Source organism: Trachinotus anak, unplaced genomic scaffold (assembly GCF_046630095.1).
Source record: "Trachinotus anak isolate AG129_WGS33_773 ecotype Australia unplaced genomic scaffold, CSIRO_AGI_Tana_v1 ptg000013l, whole genome shotgun sequence".
Classification (NCBI taxonomy): Eukaryota; Metazoa; Chordata; class Actinopteri; order Carangiformes; family Carangidae; genus Trachinotus; species Trachinotus anak.
Window position 1 is genome coordinate 2,730,827 of NW_027273864.1, and position 23,877 is coordinate 2,754,703.

Below are 23,877 nucleotides of genomic sequence, written 5' to 3' on the forward strand. Positions count from 1 at the left end.
ACGACTCGAAAGAGGAGAAGAGATGCTTGTTCCAGATTAGCTGATCTCCATCAGCAGCCCCTGGGCAAGTGAGGGCAGCAGTGAAACACGGAGCAAAATGTAACATCGCCATTACAAATAAGCCAAGCAGACGCACAATATCACGCTTCATCTGAACAAAACAGATTTCAAAACAGTTTATACATGTGTCTAATGTTATAAAAACTGATAATCAGAATGTCAAATTAATGCTAATGAAACTGGTTCCCTTAAATCCTTTTTTTAAACTTCATGAGAGAAAAATGTAAAAAAATAAAATATTTTATTGTTTATTTATTTATATATATACAGGTTTTCGGATTGACACGGAGCTTATTCCATTCTTTAATAGCTTTGGAAGAAAAGGCCGATTGTGCAAAAGCAAAGCCTTGTTTAGGGATGCTACGATCATCGAAGTGCCCAAAACATATGTCTGAATACAGAATTACTTGCCAGCATTAACATTTTTATATTTAACAAGTAACTATCAGTGGTGTCATTGTGGTGATTTATTCTCCGGGACATTAAGTTTGTGCAGTGTCTTTAAAGTCTTGCAGTCATGAAAATAAGATATATGTAGTAAATATGTGTTTCCATCTTGAACAGATACAGTGGCTTCAGAAAATATTCAGATCACTTCAGTTTTTGCATTTTGTGTTGTAGATTTAATTGTAAATGAATACAACTGCCATTTTTCAGACTACACTCGATAACCCAGAATGACAAATTGATAGCCTGTTTTTGGATACGATTGCAATTTTTTAAAGTATGGAACACTGAAGTCTCAATTAACAAATTGATTAATTAAAAAAATCAGTACTTTGTAGTAACAGTTACAACTTTGGGTCTTCTTGGGTAAGTTCTCTGTGAACTGCCATATTCAGGTCTCTCCACAGCTTTATGGCATTTAAGTCCACGTGTTTGCTGAAGCCATTTCTTTGGGTGTATGCTTTGGGTCATTGTGGTGTTGAAAGATGAACCATTGTCCCAGTCAGGTTGTGTCACAGTCTCCTGCCCCTGTCGCTGAGAAGCACTACCATAGCACGAAGCTGCCCCCACAATGCTTCGGGGGTGGTATTAGCCAGGTGATGAGCTGTGTCTGGTGTTTGAGGGACAGTGTTTGGGGTTTTTGTCTCCTCAGACCAGTCTTCTTCCACGTGCTCAGGAATGAAGATGAAGGCATCTACCAAAGGAGAGAAAATAAAAACATCTGCACACACAGAGCCTCAGTGGCAGAGGTATTAAGATCCTTTACACAGGTAAAAATAACAAAACAATGTAAATGTGCTGTGTTATGAGTAAAACCATTTTACTGCTTTAGCCACTCGAGGTGAAGCTGGTCTGAACTACTTTGTACCGGTTTTGTAGTTTAATCCAGTGGTTCCCAACCTAGGGGTTGGGTGCCTCCACAGAGCCAGAATGAATCTGTGGTGTCTATAGATAATTCATTGGATAGTAAAGAAGAAAATACACAAAGTTCTGCTACAAAAAGTAATAATTAATTTCTTAAAGCCATGCCCCTTTGTACAGTACTGTTTGTGAACCACCAGAGGGCGTCCAGGTCACATGTATTGGCATATGTACCGGCGTAGTTATGTATTGGCATATAAAACCACAAAAGGATATTAGGATTATTTATATGGACAGTATGAATGATAAGAAACTTTATGCTGTTAGCCTGAAATTATTATTAGGAATGCTAATGCTGCTGCTGTAACCATTTGTTTTCCTTGTTTCCCTTGTTTCAACCTGCTACCTGCCCCCTTAACCTTTAGACCCCACTACATGCACTTGGGTGTGAAAGCTTGGTAATAACAACCATAGTTGAATATGTATGCTAACTGACGCACACATCCACACACACAGAGTGTAACACTAACTGGTGCTGATTTAGAATATGTTTTCTGACCCAGATGACAGAATGTCACAGAATGACCAATATTCAGCAGGTAAAAGCAGTAACTGATATGACAACTGTATGAGGTAAGAATCTAAGTTACTATAGCTACTATAGACAAATATACACACTCTGAAACAAAAAACTGAGGTAATGACATAGTAAACATACTTGAAATATTGACTTGAGCACCTGATTGTCAGATCTTAGCACGTTCATAAACAATGTGCCAATGTATATTTTAGCTGGCAAGTGAATTCAGTCTCTGTATTTGGGATTTGGCTTCCTAACAACCTGAGCAGGTCCTATACAGACTTTTGGTTGTGCTTTAAATTTAGCAGTCGATCTTTGTTCCGACCCTTACCCATGGTCCTAAGCTTTGGGTAGTGGTGGAAAGTGCTAGATCATGCATAATTGCCTAAAAACCCTCCAGGGACTTAGAAAGTGGCATTATCCAGGCAACATATTACAGGAAATAATTACAGTAATGTAAATGATGAAACATTCTGCAGTTAAGGTAAACAAAGGCCCAGGTCACTTTTTGAGGAAATACAGCAGGCCCTAGTGTAAAACTGTTGTGGACCACAGGCAGAGACTGTGCAAAATAACAAAAAGATATTCTGCTGCTTCTAAGTTTTTCTCTGAGTGATCATTTTACAAGGAAATATAACTGAAAGCATGGTCTTTCATTTATATGTTTGTTGATTCTGTTAGGTGGCAACACAATTGTAAAATCAGATGGTAGCAGCTGTCGGGCAGCAGCTCATGCACTGCATTTCAGTCACGATTACGAACTTGGTCTGTTGTCTGACAACAGAAACAGAAGAACTTGTAAATGAGAAGAGTTTTATTAGAAAATCAGCCCTATTCAAATATTCTGTGTATGTAGTATCTAGTTTAGCTACCTCTTGGCCTTTCACTGATGCAAGATAAGATAAGAGAAGATAAGAAACACCCCTATAGGGAAATTCACAATTGTCCAGTAGCTTATTCATGTATTTAGTTAAGTTAAGATTGAGTCTGTGTCATTATCCACTGTCTGCCTGTTAGAACTCTTCCCTCTCATTTGCCCAGAGACATATTTCTGGCCTATGACAAAATGTCAGTGTTTAATATATGCATTTGAACTTTGCACTATACCTCAGTAAATTACATCATACAGAATATTGCATTGCTGTTTACAAATACCTACTGTATTTCACAGAGGCAGTAAGTAATGACTTCTATCCACCTCAGCTGGTGACTACCAGGAATTGCAGCAACACTGAAAGGTCAGAATGAGGCCAGAGGCTGACACAAATAATACAGTTACACGTTCATATTACAGATCCGTAGGCACTGCACTCTGTTACTGTGATGGTACATTATGATGACAGAGAGTAGGTTTAAAGCTAAGCCAAGACTTTCCATAAACACTTCTGTTTTGTCAGCTGTGGACCATTATCAGCCATCCATCTGAGGCGTTTTCAGCAGAATAGACAGGTTTAAAACAACACTAGATCTATGGCTGGACCACATATGGTCAATGTGCAAAATTCAGGACATTGTTGAAAACTGTTGTGGAACTGCTGTAAACAACTGCCATCATCGCATCCTGTTCTCTTGTACTCTCTGTGCTCACATATACAGTATTTTAATAGAGCTGAATTCCCAATTAAACTGTTCTCAGTTACATGTTTTTCCATTTTCTGTTCAGACAATGGAACAAGTATGAAATATTGACTGAATTTTGTTGCCCATTTAGACGACATATTAATTTCCAAGCCATTTCCAAGCTGCTGTTGTACGGCTGCTAAAATCCTGATTTTATAACCATGATGTTGTCTGACAAAATCACCAAACACAAAGGCTGCTGGGATTTCAGCTGTATTTACTTATAAAATGATTGCTTGGAGAGAAAGTTTGACGTTACAGAATATCTTTCTTATTGTGTCTCTCCGGAGCCCTGTGAGAGACTGGCGTCCTGTCCAGGGTGTACCCTGCCCTATCCCAGTGTCAGCTGGGATTGGCTCCAGCCCAGGACAGAACCCTGGGGAATATGTCCTGATGTTCTTTATCTCATCAACAAAGAAGGAGAGAAATTTGTTGCTGTCATCAACTGAAGAAATTGGAACAGCGGGAGATTTGGGGGAGGCAATGATATTGATTGTTTTTAGAATTAGTGAATGAGGTCAAATATCTAAATTAAAAAGATAACGCAAATAAAACACAATGATGATCTGAAATAAAATAGGCTCCTCAGAAGAAACAGACTGTGGACTCTGCCATCAACTTTTAAAACGATAGTTACTGTTTTTCGTGTGGACGGCCCTGCGGATCTGTCACTAATTCTGACTGGAAGGACGATGAGTGTGGGAGTTGAAGGCTTTAGGCCTAATGGTAAAGACAGTTACGTTGGTCTGAGAGAGGCGGTGGATGTTTACAGCATGAGGAACAGGCATGGAAAGTGTACAGTCTAATAAGGTGTGTGACACCTACATATATTGTGTGACATCTACATATAATATGTATTACAATGTAATACAATAAGAGATGAGAGAATTTCAAAACAAGCTTTGTAAATAAAAAGAAAATATGTAATAAATGAGGATCAAGAAAATCAAGTTCCTCTTTTACCACTTAGTGTGACTAACTTGAGTCACACTTGAAAATAGAATGGTGTAAGAGTAATTACATGAAGTGATGTGTCATTCCTGTCCTGAAACTTCACATGCAGTGTCCTGCTCATTTACATTCAGACGGTTTCTTCAACACTGCTGTCTCCTCATCAGGCTTGTAGCGTCTCTGAGGAGAAACTGGAATCAGATTTCAACATCTACCATCTGATATCGTGAGCTTGTACACATCCCTGGGGAGACAGAGACGGAGAGGAAGAAGTAGGGCAAAGTGACTGATCCTTGAATCTGCAGAATTTCCATCCCTCTGGACCAAGCATATAATCTTTGAGCTAGGCAAAATGGTAAGTGGTCACTATCTTGCTGAAAGCTGGTTAGGATCCACAGTTATGTGGGTCTTACCAAGCAACATTTCTACTAACCTCACATTACAAGATCCTTTCCAAATTGTTCACATTACATTTAGAAAAATGTGTTATCAAATTTGATTAATATGGATTAAATGGTTTTTATTCAGGGACACTCCACATTTGACAATGTGAGACAGTTCTTTAATTTATGTATCGTGCAAGAATAAGAGTCGTCCAGTCATTGCTGTTTCTTTAGACAGTCTGTAAAAGATAGATGTGTAACTTATGACTATTCTAAACACTAAAACAGCACATTTGTCTTTATGGCAGCTACTTTTAAGATTTTGTCTTAGTTGGATAAAAAGTCCATGTTTAAGTCATACTAAGTCAACTTCACCATTTTTATTTTTAATTAGCTATAACATTTTAATCGTGTCTCAGTCAAAGAAACATAACAAAAAACTATAAAAACAGAAAACACTTCAGTTTTAGTCGACAAAAACACTTGACATTTTAGTCTAGTTTTAGTCAAGACCAAGAATTGAGTGTTTCAGTCAAACTTCAGCCAACAGATTTATAGAGAGTAACCAGAAAAAAGAAAACCCTTCACAATCAAAATGAATCTGCAATAACTTATACACTTTTGTGTTGAGTTGTGTGAGGACTGTACCAAAAAGGGGTTGATTTTATTCTTTAATTTTGTAGGTCTTAGTGGTAGTGTTGTGTTAGATTAATTAGTTAATATTTAGTTATATTAGTTGTTTTATACAGTGAGAGGAAGAGAGGTTTGAAAAGGAAAGAAAAGCTGGCAGTGTGGAAATAGAAGTGAGCTTACCAGACCTCTTTAGTCCGCTCCTCATATTTGCTTGAGTACAGCCACTCCTGGCAGAACACACTCACATCTCTCATTGAAATACCGAGATGTGAGTTGCACTCTTTGACTTGTGATTAAAAAACAGCAAAAAAAAAAACTCTCTATATTGAGTTTGATACTGTTATAGCAAGGCAATGCTAATTCAGTGCAGTATTCTCCCGAAAGAGCCTGCAGTCTCACAACTGTGTATGAACACAGCTTTGAAAGACAGCACTATGTGATTTCAGTGGTGAGCAGAGACCTGCAGCTGTGATGCGACTGTCACTTGTCCTATAGGATAATGCGCAAAAACTAAAAACGACTTTAACCTGTTTTATTGTTATAACCTACTTATAAATCCTTGTCATTACTTTTGTCTCCCGGCACGTATTTATTTATTTTGTTTGCTTCTAGCAAAACAAACAAATGAATAGTTCAGTGTTACATGTGTCAAAATCAATCACAAAATCAAGACGCTGACATTATGAAGCCTCACGAAAACATGACAGGTGCTTTCCTCCTCCACCACACCTCGCAATCCAGCTGACCCACCCCTGCCTGCAGTGGCTTTTCATCGTGGTGACCGTTACAACTCTGCACCCCACATGTTGTTCCACGCAGCAGAAGCTCTCACAAAACAGACCGGACGACCCGCCCCTATCCCACCGCGATCCTCCAATGAGGCTGCAGAGCGGGGACGAGCCTTCAGCAGCAGCCTCTTATTTCTTACTACAGTAACCCCGTAACACACTGGCAGTCATGTGACAGTCATATAATACAACTCGATGAGAGCACAGTCCAGTCGAGTGCTGCTGCTGCTGCTGAATGGCGCGTCTCAAGGGCAGATCCTGCCGTGGGGAATGACTGCGCCGTCGGATGCAACGGATAAAAACAATCCTCCCCACGCCGTTTGCCCGGGGCGTGTATTTCCTTTGAGCGGACATGGTAAGTCTGGAGGTTTATGTCTTCTATTAATGGGCAGGGCTGCAGGACACGCGTGTTTCTCCGCGGGGCCACACGCTGCAGCGGGGTTGGACCAAAACATGTTTACGTTGAGAGCGAAGACGCAGCGAACTCCTGCTCTGTAAACTGCGCAGGCGACGGGCAGGAAGCACAACACAGTCCCACCGACTACTGTGGATTACTGTGGGGTTCGGATGTAGCTCTGCGGCAGCGTAACAACAGAATGTAAATGAATGAATTTTTAGTTTTGATGTCCTGTTTACAGCTGCGCATGTGTAGGGATCTATAGGTTTCCCGTCAGCAAAATGCACAGCAGCAGATCATTATGCAAATGAAAGATGAGATGTTGTTGTGTTATGATTTAGATTAGTCATAATTCACAGTGAAACATAATTATAACTACAAATCTTAGGTTCTGGCAGCATAAGACTGCACTCATTAAGAGATGATGTCCAGGCTTACCTCTCCATAAACATATGCGCAATGAATAGAAATGTGGCACGTAAAACGCATATAGTAAGGCGACGATAACTCACCAGCCTGCATTCTGCATCCAGTGACTGATGTGTAAAATACTCGTCCTTCCATCTTTTGGCAATGGTGTGACTATGAGTCCACTCTAATAAAAACAAGCAGGCAGGTGATTGATGCATGCAACAGAGGAGCCATGCTGCTGCCTACTGCCCCCTGCGGTGTTTTCTGATAATTTTAACATTTTTTTTTTCTTTTTTCCCCCTCTGGTTGGGATTACTCTCGGTCACTGAGATCATACAGGGGCCCCTGGAAAGGGAGGAGGAGATAGAGGCGGGAGGGTGGAAGAGGGGGGAAGTGACCGGTGCCTCCTGTTCAAGGGAAAATAACCTATTTATACTATCTTAATACATTATTGAAAATAAAAAAAATCCTTCTCAGTCAAACAATCCTATTACAATAACAAGGAAATGAAGACCATGAAGTTAAACAATTAAAGAGTAACCATAAAGAGTGATAAAAACTGCTACTAGATGACCATGAAGTCAATATGTGAAACTGCAGAGTGATACATACATTTATAAGAAAGCAAACAGAAACCACTACATCATATTAAAATCTCAGTATAAAATATAAATAATAATAATAATGATAAACAATAATACAACATCACAGAACAAAAGAATTTATACCTTACTTATTTTAAATCAAACCATGATCTTTCCCTAAACCTATCCAAGTAGTTTTTGTGCCTAAATCTAACCAAACCATGACCAATTGTACTTGTACTGTTACAGTGACAATAAAGCCAATCCAATCCAATCCAACCTTTCCACAACCTTAAGCATGGGTTTATTATTGTTGCAATGGGGATGAAGTTCTAGTAGGCCTGCTGCTGGTACACTCCTACAGGTCATATCATTGTTACCATGACGACAAAGATGCCTGCCGCTGGTACACTGCTATGGGACAGATGACTTATATGATCATTTAGGTTGGAGGATAGTAAATCCATTGTGTTATGTAGCAAATTATGAAGTTATTTTTTCACTGTGTGATGTCACTAATATTTCGACCCGGCTACTCTTAAATGATAGCAGCAGTGAAATGTCAGACTGTGACTAGCATTTCATGGGTACAGGCTACAGAAGACATGGAATCTTATCATGAATGTTCCAAAAGCTATATAATCATCTAAAGCTCTTTCTTTCAAAGTCAGGCCATATTGTTTTGAATTTGAACAGGAGGTGAGATTAAGATTAACAGCTTCTCTCTGTCTGTTTTTTTTTTTTTTTAATATAGACATACTGTGCCCTGGCTAGAGGCCTTGGATTGTCAGAGTATTTTCCTCACACGTACTTTTTCCAGGCTGAGAGAGAACGCCAGGTGTTTGAGTTCTCACCCGAGTGGGAAGTGTGACCTTGGTGACCTGGGTTTGTTTGGCCTGACTTTTCCAGCCGCACAAGGAATTTATCTCTCACCAATCATTCTAAACACAAACTCTGAGTCCAACAAGAAACTGAAGTTTGGCACTAGCCAGGGATGGTAGATAACTTCCCTGTGAGCGAGGAGACCTTTCTTCCTCACAGTGGTTGTACACCAGAGTACCGACTGTTTGACATGGTGACAGATCTGGGCTCCTACCAGGTGATGCCATCACCACTTTCAGAGGATGACTTGAGTGAATTGTCCAGCCCTCGGTCCTGTTCCAGCCCGGATTCCCAGGTACTCAGCTCCAGCTATGGCAGCAACTCCAGTGCTGAGTGCCAGGATAGCATCCTGGACCACCTGCTGTCCCAGGCTTCTTTAGGAGGTGCCAACAGTGTCTCAGCAGGGTCTGTAGCACCAATACCATTATCAACTTTCCTCTGCGACTCATGGAGAGATGAGCCTGCCAAACATGGGCCTGTAAAGGAGGAAAATATTGATTACTTCGACTGGTCCAATGTGGAGACAGAGGAACCATTTGGGGGCTTTCAGCCCACTCTGGATGAGATTGAAGAGTTCCTGGAGGAGAATATGGAGGTGGTGACGATGAAGCAGGAGATCCGAGACAGCTGCCCAGGGTTGGGGGTGGGACTGGAAGAAGCGCTTGGTCTAGAAGTTGGCCTCAAGTGGTGCACGGAGGCATTCTCTGAGCGCAAGTTTGAACCACAACCCAAGTATTCAAACAAAAATGTCCCCACTGCCAGCACTGCTGACCTCCCCACTGCTGCCTCCAGTGAGACCAAAGTTAAACCCACACATGAATCCAGCACAGAGGCCAAGAATGCATCAGTCAACAAACCTTCGGACAGTGGCACTGGCAGTAGTGGGATGCCAGTCATCCTACAAATTCAACCCCTACAGATCAAGCAGGAACCCACAGTGGCCCCCATCACCCCAGTAGCCCAGCCCCCACATCTTCCCCGAGCCTCAGACATCAAAATTGCACAGCTGCTGGTCAACATCCAAGGTCAGACCTTCACCCTGGTTCCTCACATCCTACCCTCCCCTAATCTTGATGTCTCCTCCAAGTTTGTACGCATTGCTCCTGTCCCCATTGCAGCCAAACCTCTTGGGCCTGGAGACATCGCAGCCAGCCAGGGATCAGGGATTCTTGCTGGAGGTCAAAAGTTCCAGAAGAATCCAGTGTCAGATCTTATCAAAATGCACAAATGCACTTTTCCTAGTTGCAGCAAGATGTACACCAAGAGCAGCCACCTGAAGGCCCACCTGAGGAGGCACACGGGGGAAAAACCTTTTGCCTGTAACTGGCAGGACTGTGGATGGAGGTGGGTACTGGGGGGGGAAGTGTTAATTGGTGTGTTCCTACATATGTATAAACATGCAGGGCACGGGTTCACAACATCAAACATTCACCTCGACGACAGTATGATCTTTGCAGATGCAAAATTACTAGTCACTGCAGCCTTTTATGTTATCTTAGAAGATTAATCCAAGAGATTCCAGTGTTTCCCACACATTGATTTATTTGTGGCAGCCAGCCTAGATATCAACATTGATTTTATTTTTTACTATTTTAATTCAGTAAGTACTGCCCCTGTCTGTCTCTTTGCCGTCCCTCTCTGTGTGCCTGTCACAAATAAGTTTTGTGGGGAAACACTGGATTGACACACATTTATGATTAGTTTATTAAAACCTGTTTAAAGATTTGTTTATGCAGAACTGAGCAATGACAGAGCACTCTAGCATGCATCTGGATGTTTTAGCCCCCATTTTTTAGTGTGTCTATCTGGAAGCAGCAGTAATTATATGATAGTGGGCCATGCCTTCTTTTGTGCATGTGCCATGTTGCTTAGTCGAACCCACTGACACTTGAACTGACCAGTCAATATGAGGGTCATCTATTGGTACTAGCATTAGTAGGTCTTCAGCACCATACCCCTTACACCCTCCCATGGCTACATCAAACCCTATCACTGTGTTTCTGCGTGTGGAATGCCAGCAGTATGCTTCAGCTGTGAGACACGGATCTGTGATAGAAAAGTCGAACAAAGATTCTCATCCTGTTTTCTTGTGACTGAGCCCTGGAGCTGAAGGGCTGAAGCCTCCCCAGTGTTAATTGCAATGATGTGATGTGGAGGTTTGCTTACACAGTCACACACAGGCACAGTGAGATATCTGGGATGTGCAGGAATAGCAGGGACGTCTTTTTTTATGGATGGAGCATATGGGCTGGAGTCACATGGGCACAACATGGGCACCTCCTGTTGCTGTGCGGTTGCTGGGGCAATGTGAGTGTGTTGGTGTGTGTGTGTGTGTGTGTGTGTGTGTTTGTATTTGTATATGCTAAGTATAAAGCTGCAAGATCTAATTTGGGACCTGCTATGTGTAATGGTGAAAGGCAGAGAGAGAACTTGTATGTCATCAGTATATATATGAAGACATACAAAATATTATATATTATTAATCGACAACAAACAGCTTTAAGTTGTCCATGATTCTGACATCTATAGTGTGAAATAACAAAATACAAGTTTGTGATTATCTCTTAAACTTTTGCTTTAACCAAGACAACACTAATTTTTAAAATGTTAGTTTTAGAAAAAAAAAGTCCTATACTGCACCTCTAGCTGGTGTTAATGTATCTCTATTGACATGTTTGGCATAAATGTCAAGTTATGTAATTTTGTCCATATCCTGCAGCTCTATGCTCATATTTACTTGTGCATGAACAAATTAGTCAAAGAGTACCCTAACCAGTAAGCTCCTAACTGCTACAGCTTGCAGAGATCAGTCTTTGAGCAGCCTTCTCTTTTCACATACAGTAAACCTTCCTTTTGCATGCAGGTACTGAGCAATCATTAATATATTAACTAATATTTGGTTGGTTCTATTTGACTATAGAACCAACCTGGCAACCTGCCACCTATCCTTGTAATGCTGCACAAGTGTGTCCTAATACACAGGGGGAGCTGCAGAAATGTGTGCAGTAGTAATCCAGGCTGTGTGTTCTGACTAACAAAGGGCTCTTGTCTGTGCACAAAAGGCAGGATCTATGTATGTGTGTGTGTGTGTGTGTGTGTGTGTGTGTGTGTGTGAGAGAGAGAGAGAGAGAGAGAGAGAGAGAACCAGTGTGTGTGTAACTCACTGTATGTGAAGGAGTAAAAAAGGAAAAGAAAAGGTTGGGAAAAGTCTGGGAGAAGCAAGAAAATGTGAAAATTAGATTTTCAGTTTTGAAAATCACTTAACTTCAATCGCTTGAAGGGAACAGCGGTGGGGAAGTGGAGTGAACAAACCACAAAGTGTTGAATAGTAACCATGACTGTGGGCTAGGAACGTCCCAGCTGCCATACAGCATAAAAGGGAAGAGAGTAATCAGTCAAGATTCCTCACAAGGAAGAGGGAGGGAATGACTAAATAGAAAGATGAACTGATTGTGGTTCTCTATATTCAAATGTCAGCCCAGACTCAACTAAATTTACAGTGCAAAGACTCTCTTCAAGTAAGGTAGACTTCCAAAAATGTTTCAAGTTTAGATGGTTTTGCTGGTCAGCTTAGCTCTGAATATTGGTAGAAAGTAAACATCAGAATCCCCCTCATGTCCCCAGCAGACCAGTGGCTCCAGTGATCACTGCACTAAACTACTGCTATAAACAATAATTGCTTTGAGTAAGTCAGTACTAACAACTGGTAACTATTGTTCTTTTTGGAATATGGAAAGAAGGATTATTGTGGGGGTGACGCAATGAGGGTGCAAATGCACTGAGCTGTTGAGTCCCCAGTTCATCTCCCTGCCCGATGGACTCTTTGCTGCATGTAATTCCCCTTCTCTGTCCCATTTTATGTCACTCTTCACTGTGGATGGAATAGTGTGGGATCATGGGAGTTGTTGTCTTTATCACCATTGCCGTAAGCTTATCCTGGTTTGGATTCTTTCAGTGTCAGTCATTGTGGAGTTTTTTCACCGGCAGCTGAATTATTATCTTCTCCATAACAAACAAACAAACCAGAGGGTTAAGATTAGGATTAAGATAGCCTTTATTACTCCCACAGTGCGGACCTTTGCAGTATTACAGCAGCAAAGTGGACAGTGCAAGAGAAAACACTGCAAATGTCAGTAACAGATACTTAAGAAAAAGATAAATAATAGATACAAATATAATAATAATCAGAATCAGAATCAGTTTTATTGCCAAGTATGTTTTCACATACAAGGAATTTTTTCTGGTGATTGGTGCAATTGATCAGCAACAGTGGGGCTCTCTAGCCTTGTTGATGAGGCTAATAGCAGATGGGAAGAAGCTATTTTTGTGGCGAGAGGTTTTGGTCCTGAAGGACCGCAGCCTCCTGCCAGAGGGGAGTGTCTCAAAGAGTTTGTGTCCAGGGTGGGAGGAGTCAGCTACAATCTTCCCTGCACGCCTCAGAGTCCTTGAGGCGTACAGGTCCTGGAGGGACGGAAGATTGCAGCCAATCACCTTCTCCGCAGAGTGGATGATACGCTGCATCTGTTATTGTCCCTCTCCGTGGCAGCAGCGTATCAGATGGTGATGGAGGAGGTGAGGATGGACTCAATGATGGAGGTGTAGAAGTTCACCATCATAGTCCTTGGCAGGTTGAACTTCTTCAATTGCCTCAGGAAATACATCCTCTGCTGAGCTTTTTTGATGAGGGAGCTGATGTTTAGCTCCCATTTGAGATCCTGTGTGATGGTGGTTCCCAAGAAGCGAAAATGCTCCACGGTAGCCACGGGGGAGTCACACAGGGAGATGGGGGTGGGTGGGGCTGGGCTCTTCCTGAAGTCCACTATCATTTCCACTGTCTTCAGAGCGTTTAGCTCTAGGTTGTTCTGCCTGCACCAGGTCACCAGACGCTCAGTCTCCCACCTGTAGGCAGACTCATCGCCATCAGAGATGAGTCCAATGAGAGTGGTGTCGTCTGCAAACTTCAGGAGCTTGACAGACTGATGGCTGGAGGTGCAGGTGTTGGTGTACAGGGAGAAGAGCAGAGGAGAAAGAACGCAGCCTTGCGGGGATCCAGTGCTGATGGTCTGGGAGTCAGACACGTGCTTTCCTAGCTTCACGTGCTGCCTCCTGTCAGACAGGAAGTCGGTGATCCACCTGCAGGTGGAGTCAGGCACGCTCAGCTGGGAGAGCTTGTCCTGCAGCAGAGCCGGGATGATGGTGTTGAAGGCAGAGCTGAAGTCCACAAACAGGATCCTGGCATAGGTCCCTGAGGAGTCCAGGTGCTGGAGGATGAAGTGGAGAGCCATGTTGACGACGTCGTCTACAGACCTGTTGGCTCTGTAGGCGAACTGCAGGGGGTCCAGGAGTGGGTCAGTGATGGATTTGAGATGGGACAGGACAAGGCGCTCAAATGATGTCATGACCACAGAGGTCAGGGCAATGGGTCTGTAGTCATCAATAATATGTACAATTAGATATTTACAAAAATATACGACAGTGGCAGCAGATTGTGGATATTGCACAGATTGACAGCACAATCTGACAGCAGCTGGAAGGGAATACCTGCTCTATCTTTCCTTTACACACTGTGAAGGAGCTGCTCAGTGCTGTGAGAGTGTCCGGCATGGGGTGAGAGGTGTTCTCCAACAAGCTCTGTTCTCCATAGCTTAGCCACCATTCTCCTGTCACCCACTACCTCCACTGAGTCCAGGGGGCAGCTCAGAACAGAGCTGGCCTTCCTGATCAGCCTGTCCACTCTCCTCCTGTCAGCAACAGAGATGCTGCTGCCCCAGCAGACTACATCGTAGGAGATGGCTGATGCCACCACAGAGTCATAGAAGGTCTTCAGGAGTGCCCCCCTGCACCCCAGAGGACCTGAGTCTCTGCAGCAGATACAGCCTGCTCTTTCCTTTTTCATGAAGTGCATTTGTGTTGTGAGTCCAGTCCAGTTGATTGTTCAGGTGAACAACACATCCAGGTGGATAGGTGCTAATCCACCAAGCAGGCAAGTCCTGGCCGGTACTCATAACTACATGTCATTCCCCTTCTCTCTGCCACTCTATACTGGTTTTTACCAGCAGCCAATCAGCCATAACAAACAGACCAGGGGATTAAAAGAAACAACGAATACAGCAGTTTCACTTTAAAAATTAGTGATTTGCCAGCGCTCTTTGGCGGACACAGGGCATCTCAGAGTTGATGTAGCAACCTCCATGATGAGACCTGAGCTGCCAATTGCCTGACTCTTTTTTCTGATAACTTCAGATCAAGATGTCTGATGACTAAAATCCTTCATCCATATACTTCAATATATAGTTGAAAAGAACCTTAAAATGTGTCTTAAAACAGGATGAAAGTCAATTTTGAGCTTCAGCAAGCAACCACAATTCAATTCAATTCAATTCAATTCAATTTCAGTTTTATTTGTATAGCGCCAAATCATAATATACATTATCTCAAGGCAGTTTTCAGGGTCAGGAAGAAACCTCCAACAGAACCAGGCTCAGGGCGGGCGGCCGTCTGCCTCGACCGGTTGGGTTTAGGAGGAGAAAAAGTTGGGGCGGGGGGAGGAGAGAGGAGAAAAGAGAGAGAGAGAGAGAGAGCGAGACCAGGAACAGCTGTATAGGTAATGGTGTTATCAATAATAATGACAGATAACAGTGGTTAATAGTAATGATGAGTAGTGGTGGATCTGGATCCTGCTGCTCCAGAGGCAGAGATACCTGCAGAATGAGGAAAGAGAGAGGGAGAGAGAGGCACAAACTACGGGAGAGAAAAAAAATCTTTATCGGAAAACATTCAGGGGAACCACAACGCTGATGCAGGAAAGGGAATATGATGTCATTGACAAGTGACCAAATGAAATGGGCCCTTATGATTAAAGTCACTATTTCTCTGGTTTGAGAATGGGATAATGTAAGTACACTACTCAAAAAAATATATAACATAGGTCTAGTTATTTTTTGCTGTGGCTAGATCTAAACTCATATGAGTTAAGTGCCCCTATTGACCCCCATCCCCTTTGAATTTTTTTTTTTGGACTGCACAATGTGTGTAGCACAATAAAGATCTTAAACGCCCAACTGTTTTGACCATTTTTCATAATTGCTCCTTGAGGACAGTAAATGTAGCCATGTCTGTATTTGATGTCATTTATTGGACATCAACTCAATCGCTCTTATTCTGTGAAGTGATGTTTCATGTTCAAAAAGAGAAGTGAATTGACATCACAGTTGTGATGACATTGGTATAGATACCAAACAAAGTTTGTGCTGCCAGAAGGTTGCACAGTTAATTCGGAACAAGAACTGGAGCACAGTTTTTATCATTTAAGATGATTATAAACAGTATTATCACCTTAAGTTACCTAGTTAGTGTTGTCATCAGGGTTCTCACATCTGCCTGGGGTAAACACATCAGTTCATGGAGCACCACAATTTCATGCCCGTAATCAATGCTGTGTGGCATAGATCGGATAGGTGTGGATAGGTATTGGTAAAGTCGCCCTCCAATGAAGAATGTATTTTGCCTACTGGTCCTTTACTTGGATGCTAGAGCTCAGACACAAATAATTATGACTTAGCATGGTGCCATTCACTGAGCAATTGTATTATGGTGGCCCTGAAGGTCAAAACACAACAACATTTCAGAAAACAAAACGACATTTCAGATTACGGAAAGGGTGGGACAACACCTCTTGTTTTTGATTGGAAAGAGTCCCTAATGACAATTGCATGTCATTTCCTGTTTCTTCTGCGTATGATATAATTCTTGATATGCAGTCAACATATCATGACATTAAAATGATGGGGAGGCTACTCAGTTAGCTTCCGATTCGTTGCTTCCGATTCGGCAATTAAGGGGAAAGTTAAGGGAAATTTACTCAGCTGAGTGACCGATCCTCTGTTTATTACACCTCTTACTGTTATGAACGTGTGTTGTAGACATCTTATTTTGATTATTTCTGCTGTTTGTTTTATTTAAATTTCATCCAGCCTGTGATGATGATCTGTTTTAAAGGACTAGTAAGCATGGGGTAGGTGTTTTGGGTGTGTTTGGAATGGTGTTACTGGCTGTGTCTCCCTGCAGTGTGATGCTGCATGTATCTGAATCATGTCTATGACTGCAGCAAATTGACTCTAGCCCCTAGCAGTGAGTTTGGTGTATCTACATATGACAGCACACGGTACAACAGGTTTTTCTTTTTTACTGCAGCTCCTTAAGTGTTGTTGTTTAATTACACTGTACAATTGTAGCAATTCATCACCTTGTCAGGGTAAGCAGAGCAACATCTGGGATGCAGAGCATGGCTGGTGGCAGTCAGTTTCAGAGAACTAGGTTGCTGGAAAGAAGCCCTGGAGCTGTTATCCCTGCAGCTCCAGCCAAGTAGTGTTTGCCTCACGTGCCAACCCTGCAGGGATGTTTTGCTTGTCCAAGTGAGATACAGAAAAGTTGTGGCATCAGATTGTGAATCTTGCTCATGACAGATAATTATGCTGTTAAATTGTCTTGATGAGAAACCTGAGAAAAACAGAGAGGTTGCCAGAACTGAATACAAACTAACAGTGTGAGGATGATGTCTCTTCTTACATCATGCATTATAGGTAATTGTCAAGTTCCGCCCTGTAAAATGTCCTTAGTGCACACATACAGTGTTAACTCTAAAGATACATGTTTTTGTCACATCAAATATCTGTTGTTTGTTCAGAGGAGCCAAGACGAATAGTTTCCTCCTGAACAGAACAACAGAGCAGCAGCAGTGAATCATCTTGATAAATGATACCTGCTAGGCGTGGAGCATATCAATTCAATTCAATTCAATTTTATTTGCCAAATCATAATATACATTATCTCAAGGCACTTTACAGGGTAAGGTCAAGACCTTACTTTGTTACAGAAAAAAACCCAACAGTTCCCACAAAGAGCAAGCGCTTGGCGACAGGGGGGAGGAAAAACTCCCTTTTAACAGGAAGAAACCTCCAACAGAACCGGGCTCAGGGTGGGCGGCCGTCTGCCTCGACTGGTTGGGTTTAGGAGAAGATAGAAAGAGGGGGAGGGGGAGGAGAGGGGAGAGAAGAGAGAGAGAGAGAGAGACCAGGAACAGCTGTGTCAGTAATGGTGTTATCAATAATAATGACAGATAACAGTGGTTAATAGTAAAGATGAGTAGTGGTGGATCTGGATCCTGCTGCTCCCGAGGCAGAGAGACCTGCAGAATGAGGACAGAGAGAGGGAGAGAGAGGAGAAGCACAAACTACGGGAGAGAAAAAATACAAAGTTAATGGCATGAAGTCATCGAGAGAGAGAGGGGGAGAGAGACAGAAATAGAGAGAGAGCGCCCAGTGAATCATGGGAATCCCCCAGCAGTCTAGCTCTATAGCAGCATAACTAAGGGATGGGTCAGGACATACCTGAGCCAGCCCTAACTATAAGCTTTACTAAACAAGACCGTTTTAAGCCTGATCTTAAAGGTAGAGAGGGGGTCTGCCTCCTGAACCCACACTGGGAGCTGGTTCCACAGGAGAGGAGCCTGATAGCTGAAGGCTCTGCCCCCCATTCTACTCTTACAAACTCTGGGAACCACAAGTTGACCTGCATTTAGACAGCGAAGTGTCCTATTGGGAAAATAGGGAACTATAAGCTCTCCAAGGTACGATGGTGCTTTACCATTAATGGCTTTGTAGGTGAGGAGGAGGATTTTAAATTCGATTCTGGATTTTACAGGGAGCCACTGCAGAGAGGCTAACACAGGAGAGACGTGATCTCGTTTCCTAGTTCCTGTCAGTACTCGTGCTGCCGCATTCTGGATCAATTGGAGGCTTTTTACTGAATTTTTGGGACATCCTGACAATAAAGAGTTACAGTAGTCCAGTCTTGAGGTAACAAATGCATGAACTAGTTTTTCAGCATCCTTTAGACATAGAATGGGTCTGATTTTAGCAATATTGCGCAGGTGGAAGAAGGCTGTCCTAGAGACTTGCTTTATATGTGAAGTATCAACAGAGGAAAAGGGAGAGGACAGATGCCACCAAAAGGAAGCTAGAGTGTAGCGGAAATCAACAAGCTTCTTAAAGAAGAAAATTGTTGGTCAGTTGGTCAAGAATATTAAAATGAATGCATTCCTCATTTAAGTTTTAAATGTAATTTTTGTGAAGAATAATTCAATTTAGAACCGATGCCATGTTAAATGGAAATGTGTAGCATTGAGATTTTATTGATGCAGTCTGTGATTTAGTTTTAGATACCTGATTGCTACAGGAATTAGAAAAATGTGTTATAATAATTACAATAACTCACTATATATTTGGGGAGGCAAACTCATTAATATGCAGTAATTAAGATAAGTGTATGATGGAGTAGTTACATTAGAATGTGCCAGAGGCCATTCAATTTTGGCCTTTATGGACAAATTTTTCCCCGGGGGGAAGGCTTGCCCCCAGACCACCCTAGCTGGTTACTTTCTCCCCATTAGCTGGCTGCTCCATATCCTTATGGAAAGCCTTGGTATATTTTCAGAAATGTTTCATCACTTTTTCAATTTCATTTATCACTTTCAAATACATTTAGAATATTTTGAATAAAAATGATCAGGTGTAACTTGCTGTTACCCCGGGGGCAAGAGTTGAGTTTCAATTTGTTTTATCTTAGCTCTGAATCTGAATTCCTCACTGAATCCATTTGTCCATTTTTATAGTAACAATGTAATGTAATGTGAAAGGCTTCGATCATAGTGATGAACCTACAGACAGTTATCACTTAAGGCAGCTACTCCCCTCTGTTTTGCAGATCTTGTCTAGTTCTGTGTCCCACAACAAATGCTGTGGTTGCAGTTGCAGTGTTGCAGTTTTGTCTTCCACTCTCCTAACTTTTGTAGCATTATTTCCACTCACAGTAGGCAGCTGTTTTTCAGCCATCAACCACCAAAAATTACTGTATGCTACCCGCTCGGCACCGAAAAGCAGACAGAGTTAGAAAAATGGCTGGTGAACATATTCGAACAACATATTGTAACAAGAGGGAGAGATACCTTCGTCAGGAATAGTTTGAAACCAAAAACAGAGCAAAAAGAGGGTTGTTGCCCCCATGTGTAAATAAGCAGCTGCAATGAGTTCACCATATCAACTTAAAAGGAGATGTCAGGGGTTCGGTTCACAACTGCTTCAGCTGCTTCTGAAAAAAGAAAAAGGCTGAAAAAGAATCTGTTGTTGTAGGTTGAATGTTTTAATATATGTAAATGATAAAGTGCTCATGTTCACTGCAAACGTACCTTGGCAGCTTTTTGATTGAATAAAAATATTTCTATGGCCAGGACAAATGAACATTGATTCATTGCATACTTTCTAAATTATTTAGATTTCAATCTTTGGGTTTGGGGAAGATATCATGTAATTCCAAGTCAGGGGGCAAGGCTAAAGTGAAATCATAAGCTGTGGTTTTTTTTTTTTTTTTTAAAAAAACATTTTGTCAAGTTGAGTCTAAGATTATAAGATTCATGTCTCAAGTCCACACCTCTGACTTCCTCGATTTGTGTTAATCAGATATAAAACATCTCCTCTTTCTCCCAGGTTCTCACGGTCAGATGAGCTGTCTCGGCACCGGCGGTCCCACTCGGGGGTCAAGCCCTACCAGTGTCCTGTATGTGAGAAGAAGTTTGCCCGCAGTGACCACCTGTCAAAACACATCAAAGTCCATCGTTTTCCACGAAGCAGCCGGACAGTTCGCTCAGCGAACTGACCCCCTGCTGATATCACAGAGGTTACTGGGAGTGCTCGGATCACTCTCATACAGACATGAGCCACAAGAGTGAGATGTGGCTGTAAATGCACAGTTGTGAGCACACATTTCTGGGCCCTCATCAAGTCAAAATCAGTGTGAGTGGAAGAACGCCTGTCTTTTTTATTATTTCAGCAATCTGTGATTGTTGTAATTTATTGTACAAAAGTATGCCACCACAGTTACCATCCTGTCTGTGATTAGATGACGGTTGTGGTTGGTGTTGACACTTTGGTATGTCGCACTATGTCATTTGTTCTGTTCTTAGGTGATGAACCTATTTTTATTCAGTCTGGACTATTTGAAAGATTTGGTAATAGACCTGTGTGTCCATTCTACCTGGACAAAACCGCCTTTTACCTTCCCTGAGAGCTGCCAATATCTTGCACATTCCTTGTCTTATGCAATGTTTAGGAAGTTTGACTGAAGTTCAGTGGGATCCCCGTCAGCTACTATCAGAGTCATAATTATTCTTCTGAGGGTCCAAAGACCTATGAGGGTTCTCTGATAGCTTTGTCCTAGTTTTTGCTGTGTCGCACCACAGTTCATTGACAGAAAAGGTGGGTAATATATTTGTCATTCAACTTGGTGTTGATGGCCTGGTAGAAAACAGTAGTACTACATAAACATGAACCACTGATTGCATAAGAAAATAAGGGAAATCTCACAATAAGCTTGCAGGACCCCCCCTTCACACTTTTACAGAAACGTGATTTTAAAATCTGCCTTCTGATCAGTGTTAAGTGGTGTTTGTTGTTATTTTATTAAGCTATCATATGCACCACCTCACTGGTGTTCTATTTTTATCACTTTTCTGGCCTTACTGTACTGTACTGATCCATATATAAAGGTGTCATAAATGTCATTCTGTGCATGGCCACAGAGCTGAATGTCTCAGTCTGCTATTCTTATTTGAGCTATTACTTTGCTGACAACTTGATACAAAAGCTGCCTCAAATCTACATCATCTGTTACTGGAGAGACACATCGACAGCCTCTGACCTCAGCTGGCAGTTAACGTTACATTGAGATGACATCAGTGGACAAAGCTACACACCATGGTGCTGAACTACCAGGAAAATGAGCTTCCGGGAAATGTAGTCACATCAACCTTTTAGAGGTCATGACACACTTTCTAATACCCTCGTTACTCTCAAACATTTTTGCTATGCGTATCACACCCCACTGTGAATATGCAGGGGTGTGACAATGCCGTCCATGCATAATTCATGTATGAAAAGTGACAACGAGCTAGAGCAGACAATATTGTACACCATTCCTTACATAAAATGTTTGAATTTTTAATGCTTGTGTGAACACAGGTGTTTTGTTTTTTTCGCATCCTATGAATGTATGTAAATATGCAGATGTGTACATGGTGGCATCCAGGAAAGACACAAAGACTATTCTCGATAACGTATCTTAAATCAAATCAGTGGTTGTGAAGATTTCTAGATCAAATCTAAATGTGTACATAACATTTCAGTACATACAAATATATTATATATTTTTTTCTTTGTTCTATCCAATGTGCATTTACAAATAAAACTGAAAAGAAACAAACGTGTACCTTGACTTTATCAAGTACTTTCAGACCAGTAATATGAGTGATGTAACATTTTTAAACAGAGGTCAATCACTTGTCCAGCCACAGCTTCTTTAGTAAGTTTATTAGTATGTTCCATACTGTTTAAATACATGTTATGAGTGTAACATCACACATGGTGATATTCATTTTCAAATGTAGACGTACAGGATCGGTGGCAATCCTAGATTCTGGGGAGCCAAAACCTGGCACAGGATCAGACCCCAGTTCTGCAAATTGGAAATGGCTTATCATAGCAGTACAACAATTGTAGCAGTTGAATGCAGTATAATACAACAGGCCTCCAATAAATCCTTCCTTGATGAGGATTATAATGTTAAGTTTTTATTGAACCTGTTTAAAAAGATGTTGATATTAATCATAATGTAATTTGTGGTGCTGTTTAACTGTTCTGGGTTACACTGAGTGTTCTGAGGTTCAGACAATCTGCAAAATGTCAAATGTAAAAATAAATAACAATTAAAAATAATAAATAGTAAATGTAAAAAATATCAAATGCACAACTCAAAACTCAGGCAGTAGAATCAAAAATGTTTACTTCACAGATCAGAGTCATACGCTAGATTAGACTAGATCATGGTCAAAAATACAAGAAACCAGGTCATTGCCACAGAAATACACCATGAGAAAACAGGTGGAAGTCTAGACACAAGGTACTCAGACTAACTGGCCCCACAGAGTACCCCATCCCAGGACTGGCCCCTGACAGCCCAGGTTTGTCAACTGCCAAGAGCCATCTGATGGTAAACACCGCTCCTCCATCCATGAACCAGGGGGGTGGAAGTGGATTGGTGGAGGGAACTGTTGTTGAGGCAAAGACTGAAGTAGGTTGATTACGGTGCAGCAGTGACTGTTTACTCACCACCAGCCAATGTTAGTTTCTCTTAATAATGACTGTCATTATTTCCTAATCTTCCCTAAATTAATAAGCAATCCATAACCATGGTAATGACAGATCATTACCCCCCACAATCAAATTACACATTGATTCCAAAATAACAGAGGAGTTTACAAAAGTTTCAACTTTTATCTTTTCTAACACAAGTGTCACACAGTTGGCCAGTTGATTCTGGAGTCTGTTGGGGCCCCAATCAAAAAAGGTCAGTCTAATCAGGACCTTTGAAATCACTCTGACTCTGATGATCATCATCAAATAGAGAACCTCAGAGGAACAATTGCACAATATGGTCACTGAATTTAGCTTGCTGGGAGATTTTGACATGCTCTGTCAGCGCTGGATTTCTCAAGGGTAAAAGTGTGAGTGTGTGCCAGGATCTGTGTATGTGTGTGTGCTTGCAAGAGTCAGAGTCTGTGATCAAGTCTCAGCTATCCCTGCTGGCTGGAATTCAATGACCTGCATAAAATGTATACATGGCATGTAATGCATGGGTCACTTCACACATAAAAACTGTTTTTTAATTCAGTTTTGTGCATTAATGACTTTGGGTACTGGGAGCTGATGGTGCTAGACTAAGAATAGAATAAGTTTAATGTCCAAACAAGGTTAAATAGGGCATCACCTGATGTTGATGATGGAAAAGCGTATGCCAATCACCAGAAATTCCCTGTCAGTGTTAGTGAGTGACAACTCTACTCATGTTAAGAAGCCAAATGTAAATCACTACAATAAAAAAGCTCCAACATTTACAGAATCTGTGCTACACGTGCACCTCCACAGAATATGATGTTATTAGAGAGGTTGCACATATGGTTCAGTTTATTCCACAGTGGGTATTTACGATTTGGATGTAATAGGTGGCGGCACGGTGGTGCAGTGGTTAGCACTGTTGCCTCACAGTGAGAAGGTTCTGCATTCAAACTGGTTCCTCCCACAGTCCATAGACATGCATGTTATGTTGATTAGAGATTCTAAATTACCTGTAGGTGTGAATGGTTGTTTGTCCCTATATGTGAGCTCTGCAA

General features: G+C 41.7%; 1 protein-coding gene and 1 long non-coding RNA gene across 3 annotated transcripts; one reads left to right on the forward strand and one right to left on the reverse strand.

Moving 5' to 3' along the window:
- Positions 1-53: 53 nt before the first annotated feature.
- Positions 54-7,485, reverse strand: LOC139630214 (uncharacterized). Its single transcript, XR_011693132.1, has 3 exons — positions 7,233-7,485; positions 4,590-4,763; positions 54-1,201 (listed from the first exon to the last, which is right to left on the reverse strand). It is a non-coding gene; the product is annotated as an uncharacterized lncRNA (long non-coding RNA).
- LOC139630213 (Krueppel-like factor 15) lies at positions 6,483-21,915 on the forward strand. Of its 2 annotated transcripts, XM_071493418.1 has the most exons (4): positions 6,491-6,678; positions 8,470-9,622; positions 9,716-9,941; positions 20,141-21,915. In XM_071493418.1, exons 2-4 carry the CDS (start codon positions 8,710-8,712, stop codon positions 20,307-20,309), a joined length of 1,308 nt encoding a protein of 435 aa, XP_071349519.1. In that variant the 5' UTR covers positions 6,491-6,678; positions 8,470-8,709; the 3' UTR covers positions 20,310-21,915. The 2 variants fall into 2 exon arrangements, with proteins under 2 accessions (XP_071349518.1, XP_071349519.1); XM_071493417.1 differs by having other exon boundaries at positions 6,483-6,678; positions 8,470-9,941.
- Positions 21,916-23,877: the final 1,962 nt, after the last annotated feature.

What these genes read in the sequence shown, in the direction of transcription:
- LOC139630213 (XM_071493417.1), top strand. Translation starts at nt 8,710, where the DNA reads ATGGTAGATAACTTCCCTGTGAGCGAGGAGACCTTTCTTCCTCACAGT. An exon ending in TGGCAGGACTGTGGATGGAG is followed by an intron (nt 9,942 to 20,140) that starts GTGGGTACTGGG and finishes TCTTTCTCCCAG; the next exon opens with GTTCTCACGGTCAGATGAGC.